The sequence below is a fragment of the Archocentrus centrarchus genome, chromosome 19 (assembly GCF_007364275.1).
Source record: "Archocentrus centrarchus isolate MPI-CPG fArcCen1 chromosome 19, fArcCen1, whole genome shotgun sequence".
Taxonomy (NCBI): domain Eukaryota; kingdom Metazoa; phylum Chordata; class Actinopteri; order Cichliformes; family Cichlidae; genus Archocentrus; species Archocentrus centrarchus.
The window spans coordinates 20530870-20538924 of NC_044364.1; the positions used below are offsets into that span (position 1 = coordinate 20530870).

An 8055-nucleotide genomic window follows, 5' to 3' on the forward strand; every position below is an offset into this window, starting at 1 on the left:
GAGAAATTAACCTTCAAACTAAAACAGTAACTGAGTGTAAACTCACCCCAAAAAAGCAACAGAGGTGAACCCAGAAGGCACAGAAAAGGATCCTACACACGTTAAGGATTATAGCAGAATGACTAGATATATGAATTCATACTGAACACTGAGCTGAATGTGGTACAGAAACTGAAATATTGAACTCTTTGCAGCCTCCTTTATGAAAGCAGAGACAAATACAACAAGTGATGCTAAATTTTGCTAGCATCATCATAACTACTTCCAAGGGGGAGGATAGCATAACAGCCCATTTAGCTGCAAGAAGCAGGACTGTTGATATATTGATCAAGAACACAGACTCAAACACTGAACAGCCGTTTGGGCTGGAAGAGTCAAGCTTAAAACAAGCTGACACGCTCCCTGACAAATGTTCTAAATGTAGGAGCAGACGCACTCCTGAGTCCCGGGAAACTGAGAACCAAATTTTAAACTTTAATTAGCATGCTAAGCATCAGTCACATGTTTTTGTGCATGTGTGTGAATAGATAGTCATTAACAACACCAAACATTGAGTCTGCATGGCAGCTTTAGACAGAAAAAAAAAAAGAAAGAAATATCAGCAGCAGCTTTCAGAAACCTGCTATTAGTCAAACCAGCTTCCTTTCCAGGCCCATTCCTGTCGGCCTGCCCACACAGTCAGCTCTGCTCCTGTTTGTCACAGTGAATTTGAAGGAACCCTAACGTTTCTCTGCAGAGTATTTTAATGCCCTCGCAGGGTCAAGCGCTCTGCTACACGCCACGTTCATTCAATCCAGCAAGTGAGCCTGCTGCATTATGTTAGAGAGATGGCTGCTCTTTGTCCATGCATCTGTGTGTGTGTGTGTGTGTGTGTGTGCAGGTGGTGGAGGTAAATGGCCTGGCTAAGCCTTCACTGAGACAGTGCGGGAAGCCTTTTGCGTTGTTCCCTAACTGGGTTAGTTTATCTTATTTAGCGGTGGGGCGAGAAAAGGCCGCAGCTGTTCATTCGCTTTGCCAGCCTCAACAGATTGGATTCCTGCAGTTCGAGATCGCCTTTCCAAAGCCGGGCGACGGATGAGCATGGCTCTCCTTCTGCTAGCCACTACACCAATGCCGTAAATCATCCCTAGTCAGCTGCCTGGCTCATGGGATGGGGTAATCTCTCCTCCTCAGGCTCCTTATAAAAAGTGACTTGTTATCCGCTTGGCCTGAGGGGCGTTTAGAGGACCTTCAGACCTGGAAAACAGCCCGCAGGGAACAGGAAGAGCTACAATCTGAGTCCTGCCAACATCGGCATATGAAGGCTGACACCAACAAGAAGAGCTTGCATTTGCAATATCTTAAAAAATGATCTTTTACATAACAATTTCAGCATTATGTTCACAGCTGCTGGACAGAATGTTTTTGTCATAAAAAAGAAGAGTACGAGACTTTTCTGAAACTGAATTGTCTATGAGCAATGAATTAAAATGGGAAAATAGTGTGCCAGGGGTTCCTAACCCAGGTCTTTCTTTTTGTTTCAATTTTACACAAAGACCAGTTTAAATGGCAAATACAATCAAATGAAGTAAACCACGAGAATGAGACCATAGTAATGAAGAAGAAAAGCAAGTCTTGTACTAAGGTAAAAGCCAAAGAATAAAGCTGTGTTTGAAGATGGGAGTAAAAACCAGAAAGTGTTACCATCAACTGTCTAAATGGTCCCAGTTTCCAGTTTTCAGACAAGCTCTGGTGAATCTACTACCCCCCCCCCCCCCCCCCCCCCCCCCCCCGAATTAGATAAGCTTGAAGAAAATAAATGAATGAAAAATCAAAATAAAGCCACCTGCATGAGCTTACTTTCCACTGCTAAAAGTCTACAACATGAAAGAAAGAAACACAACTTGTCCAATGAACCCATATGAAACAGCACTTGGTATCAGTGGGGGAAAAAAATCCATTTTAACAGGAAGGAACCAATGGGAGGATGAGACTCAGGCAGGGTGGCAATCTGCTGCATCAGTTGAGGTGAAGATGAAAAAGCCAACAAGACCGATGGCTAGGAAAAAAAAAAAAAAACAAAAAACTTAAAACCCTGATTTCAGTTTTTATCCCTGCAGTAACTTTCCAGTTCCTCCAAAGATGGTGGAGGGGAATGCAGGCACATTTTTACACAACACAACGGTTTATTTGTGCAGTTCTAGTCTGAAACAGGAATTCCAAAGCTGTGAGAGCACAACTGTCTGAAATAGTACTGCGAGCTGCGGCATTTAAGATTTCCCTTCAATGGAACAAAGCTCTTTTATCTATTATACATAAACATATGGGTTATGTTTAGTTTTTTTCTCTCTGTTGTTGAGTAAGCTGAAGAAATTTTTTTGCTGAGTTCTGTCATACACAAATTTTTGTCACGTTTCCTACAAACAACAGCTCGATATTGTCTCAACATGGCTGATTCATCAGTCTGCGGCGCGTCTGTTGACGTTTGACAACCTGGTATTTGTCTGTTTTCATAATGATTTTACCTTCCTCTTCTCTGGAAAGAGATGTTTGCATGAACCCCCTGAGAGCAGTCATCATTTCAGGACTGTACCTCACTGACAGCTTGATGTCTGATATTTAATTAAAGGCCAACATTAATTCTCCACCTGTTTACTGATCCTGCCACTGACCTCCAATCAGACAAACTGATGTTCCTTGACCACTGCTTTCCTTTCCGGGCACACGACGGCAGCTGTTTTTGCTGATTTTGTGCACAGCCTACCAAAGAAGGGGGAAGGCGGGGCTAATTAGAGAAACCAGCTGTTGTTGGGATGAGAGGAGATACAAATCTGCTCAAGTTTGGACCTTGACAGAGCAGGATTTTGCTACGCTGATGCCCATGGACACAGTAAGTGGTTCAAAGGCTGAAGCAGGTTGACCAAAGGTCAGACCTTCATGCCTTCATGAGAATCAGCTTCTTCACAGATTAAATCCACATCCTGCAACACCCTCTGCCTGCCACTGAGCCACTAAAGGCAGCAGAAGAGGGGAAGGGACAAACAAACCGGGATATGTCACCGACGATAAGCAGCTCGGCCGCACGAGACAGATGCTCGAGCAGGGGTTTAGGGGGCAGACAGTGGAACACTGTCACATCTGATCTAGGTTCTTCTGTGCTGTGCTGCCAAGTCAGACTGTCAGTAGGTTCAGGGAACAGCGGAAGCCCTGAATGCAACAATCAAACAAAGTGTCTGCAGCTACAAGGGCAGAGAGCGATCTGCTTTTACTGGATATCTATCCATGCACACATTTTTGCTCAGTAGTGGTCTTTGATGTGTAAAATTGGTCCCTGCCTCAAACTGTAACAGCTTCATGATTCATTTTTCATACTTTGATTATAACTTGTGACAAGACGTTTTGAGTGATCAAGTGCACTGTGATTAGTAGACGACAAAGAAGTGTGGCCCTGTCTCCTCACTGTTCTGTGCCCCTTCACCTCTGGCACCGGTTACAGTCCGGCCCCCACAGCCTCTCACTCCTTGATGAGTGCAACATCATGTGGACTCACATTCACTGAAGGGTCTCTCAATTAAGGGGAAGCTAGAAATACAGTGTCAAGTTTAAGAATCTCCTCACCTTAGAAACAGGAACTTTAACACCTGATCTCACACACATAACATCATCCTGTCTGATTCTTTTCTTCCTTCTGTTCTTTATTATTATATTATATATCATTACTATTATATTATTATTTATAGCAACAAAAATAATGAATGTGATGAGTACTTTTCAAAAACATATAAAAATCAAATATAAAACTTCACCAAAAGCATTTTATTTTATTACAGAGATGTTCCTCAAATAATCACATAATTTAGATCAGTGCGGTTTCCTCCATACTGGATACAAAACAGGTGCTGCACCTTCACAGCGTGTGGTTAGTGAGCCTGCCGTGGTGCAGACTCAGTGTTGAAGGGCCTTAAAACTCACTTAAGGCTCCTTGGTTTGATGTGGGGGAGTAAAAGTATATAGGGAAAGGATTTAAGAGCCAGATCCTCTATCTCATTCCAGTCCAACTGGCACACCTGTAACTCTCCAAAGTTTCTCCAGTGTGAAACCATAGTATTAATATTTGTGCTTCACATATCCTTTGTATTCCAGCCCTCTGTTATTTTATCTGGCCTGCTCACTGTTACACCTCCACTGCCACCTGCCTTTCAGTTCTTTCCACCAGACACCGACTCACCCACAAGCTCTGTTAGATCTCAGGCCGACCAACATTAAAGTTTTTTGCAATAAACAATGCCAGGCACCAGAATACAGTTCAAAAACAAACCCAGGTGAAGGCACAAAAGAGACAGGTTGGCTGGCTGGCATACACAAACTAGAAATAATCTTAATTAAACTTGCAGAAAGGTGAACAATAAACAGAGATGCAGGATGATCCAAATTATCCAACAGAAAATGCAACTGTAATCAAAGCAGAGGTCGAGACAAGACTGTGGATAAAGAATACAGGGCTAAGAAGGTGCAGGTGAAAACAGTTTGGGTGGGGCAGACAATCATAAAGGCATAAAATAAAACAGGAAGCACAAAAGAGACACACAAAAAATGCTTTCAAAATAAAACAGGAAAACAGGGAATGACCAAAACTCAAAGTCTTGAGCGGGAAACATGCATCTTCTTGGCAATAAAATACTTTAGTATGAAAGCTAAAGAGCTCTTCATAGATTTTGTTGTTCTCTATAAATCCTTTAAGCACTGTGCCACAGGGAAGCCTTGGAGCACCGAGGATTGTTGCACCAGACAGAAAGGTTTTACACAAAATAGTTAGAGAATAAACCCACAGACAGTCCCTAACTGTGCTAATGATTGTGCCGGGCTCAAGGAAGATTTTGTAATATATTTTTAATATATGTGATTTGTTTTTGCAGGCAGACAGGGGGGTCGTTTGCTGAGAATCTTGTTTGAAGAGAACAAATATGTGTTGGGTCAACAAAGCATCATGCAGCTGACCGTGCAAGCATGTTTTGCTCTTCCACCACAGAGGTGAATTCACATATCTCCAAACTGTGATTTGCTCTTTGAGAAAACTGCAGGGGTCCACCACCAGCTTCAACACCACAGGTATGGACATGCAACAGTACACCAGGGGTTGCAGGCAAGATTCACAGGTTGCCATATTTTTCATGTTTCTGTAGACTGGACACAAGCTCTTTCTTTATACCTGCAGCACTGATATCTCAGAGATAGTCTGTGTGGTAGGAATGGACTTTTACAGCTTATATTTTCCTTCTTTCAGTTCCCTTATTTGCCCATAAACTATACCAGCAAAACCAGTTGCATCTTCATGCCTGCTCTGACTGGCATCACCCCCACCCCCTCATCCCACCCCTTATTTGCTGCATGTGCTGTTCTGTGTTCTGGATAATCTGGTATCACTGTTCTGTCTTGTTGCCATGAGCTGAGTGAATCCAGATTTTCTCCCGAGGGACAGTGAAGTAGCCATCCATCTGTGCACCCATACATTCCTCCGTCTACACTCTAAGATTCACTGGAAATACTGTATATTCTGTGGTGAATGAAGAGCTGCTGAAAAATGGCCAACAACAGGTTTTAATTCCTCTGTCATCTGTGCATGCACAAAAAGAATAAAGCCAAACCTAAAGAGCTGGCATACAAACCACTCTGCCATATTAACTCTCTCCATTAATGCACAACAGTTCTTGTTCAGTTTTGCAGTTAAGACTCACTTCATGTAATGCACTTGTTTGTGTCATATGTTTTATCAAAGGTGGCCTGACATTTTTTTCCTTAATGGAGATGCAGCGTTTCAGAAGCAATCTGTCTTTTGAAAAATCGCTTTAAGTAGGAAGCGTATTCATTTTAAGCTCAATAGCTCTGAATCCCCCCTTCTCTTTCCCCTCCAACCATATCCGCTTCCTCCTCCTCGCTCTTCCCCTCTCCTGGCTCAAACCATACAGGCCACCGCAGTGCTGCTGCTGGCCCTGTTTGATGGTCTGAGCTGCAGGAGAGATCTGATTACTCTTTTTTAACACTTCATCCTTTTGCAACTGGTTTGCAGGCGTGATTCAGCTGCGTGCCGCATCCAATCATCTCAAGGCCAAGTGGAGCCTCTGAGTGAAATTAGTGCAAACTGGGGAGTTTGTGTGAAAAGTGCGTGTGGTTGTGAGTTTGCCCTCAGCCTCCCCCTCCGGTCCCCCCACTGACTTCACTGCATCTTCCCTCAATTCTTTTACTAAAAAAAGTGACTTGAGTCAAATCACGGGAGATCATCATGAAAAAGGCACGAGAGAGACCGGCGCTCGCCTCCTCAGCTCGCCAACTGGCGCTGGGTTCCCCGTGTTGTTTCACAGCCCGAACAGTCGGTATTTGTCCCCTTTGTCATCTCGTCCCCCGGCAGAGTTTATTAACATTTCACTCACGTCCAATTCAAAGTTCAGGCTTATAGATGAAGGGAGGCGAGGGACAGACGGGTGGAGGAGGAAGGAGGGAGAGATGGATGTGGAAGGGTAAAGCTAAACCCTCCAAACACCCACGTCGGGCCAGTTTCTCCTGCCAGCCTCGGGGGAGGGGGTATGCATGCAACTGAAAATATGCACCGACATGAGTTTTTTCCTCCTGGAAAGAATGCAGGGATGGTGAATGAGATGGCGGGATGGTGGGATGGCGCGGCGCAATACTTTGCGGGCACTTCTACCAGGCTGCGCTACATGCGTCTGAGCCTGGATGCAACAGCCCCCTTCTTTCCTTTTTACACGTTACCCTGGCACGGATCGGAATGATAATCAGCTGTGAGGTCGAGTCCTTTTTAGCCAGAGGAAAAGATGGTAATTGAAAATCAACGCAGCAACGGAAACTCTAACACTGAAATTCTTCAATAACTCAACTTAAACACCAAATTTCACATTTCTGCATTCAGCCGTCAGCATGTCTCTCCCTACAGCCAAAGCCCCGCACAGCAAAACCAAAAAAGATGAGCCCCGGCTGGTGTCTTACCAATGTGAATGATGGAGTCGGCGCTCACTGTGTTGCATTGCAATATCCACAGGGAATGAAATAACAATATCAGCATTTCCATCTCCAGTTTGAGCCAAATGGGCGCATCCACGGATCCACCTCGCTATTCTTTTCGGGGTTTTTTTCTCCAGTGGTGAGCAAATCCAAAATAAGCGGCGGTGCGTAAAAGCGGCGGCGGCAGCAGCGCTATCAGCAGCGGCGGCAGAAGCAGCAGCAAGGAACAGTGTTGAGTGAAATCACCACCGAGTAGTAATAAAGAAAAGAAAAAGGGAAAAAAAAACAAAAAAACAAATCCAAAAGACCAAACTGTTGGCTGAAGTCGAGAGAAAGAAGAAGGGTAGAGAAAGGAAGATATAGAAGCTCCCAGGGCTCCGGAGAGAAACAAACCCGGGTAAGTGAGGAGGGAAGAGGGGAAGGATGAGAGAAGACACCGGGGGTTTGTTTCAGAGGTTGAGATCCGCCGGACGAGCAGCTCTGACTCTCTACCTCCGAGTATGAGACATAACACACTGCAAACTGCGGAGGAGGAGGAGGAGGGACGCTCTCTCTCTCTCTCTCTCTTTCTCGCTCTCTCTCTCTCTCTCTCTCTCTCTCTCTCTCTCTTCTCTCTCTCTCTCTCTCTTCTCTCTCTCTCTCTCTCTCTCTGTCTCTCTCTCTCTCTGTCTCTCTCTCTCTCTCAATCCTTCTCTCTCTTCTCCTCCGACCCACGTGACTGCAGAGCCTCTATCTACGGCGCTGGAAGCCCGACCGGAGAAAAGAGAGGCGAGGGATGGAGATGGAGATGGTGGGATGGAGGGATGGATGAGAGCGCAGCGCGAAGGAGACGGGCCGAGAGATGCAGAGGTTGTCGCGCCCTACTCGTGCTGGCTTTAGGGGTAGGCTGAGTAGATTTTTTTTAATCTCTTTTTTTTTTTTGCGGGATGATTTGGATCGCGGGGAAAGTGATGGGAGCCCGTAATGAACTTGCGACAGCCCGATGTGTTCTACCCTTCGACCGAAGTTCGCATATTAAGTGCCGAGAGGAGAACCACCTCCATCGCTGCGTTGCAGTGA

At 45.0% G+C, this 8055-nt stretch overlaps 1 protein-coding gene across 1 annotated transcript in view; it reads right to left on the bottom strand.

The window, feature by feature from the left end:
- Positions 1–7175, bottom strand: part of grid1b (glutamate receptor, ionotropic, delta 1b) — a 687574-nt gene extending 680399 nt beyond the window's left edge. The window contains exon 1 of the mRNA XM_030755811.1: positions 6982–7175. Within this exon, the coding sequence (XP_030611671.1) occupies positions 6982–7063 (82 nt within the window). The 5' untranslated portion in view covers positions 7064–7175. The remainder of the gene's footprint in view (positions 1–6981) is intronic.
- Between the last annotated feature and the right edge of the window lie 880 nt (positions 7176–8055).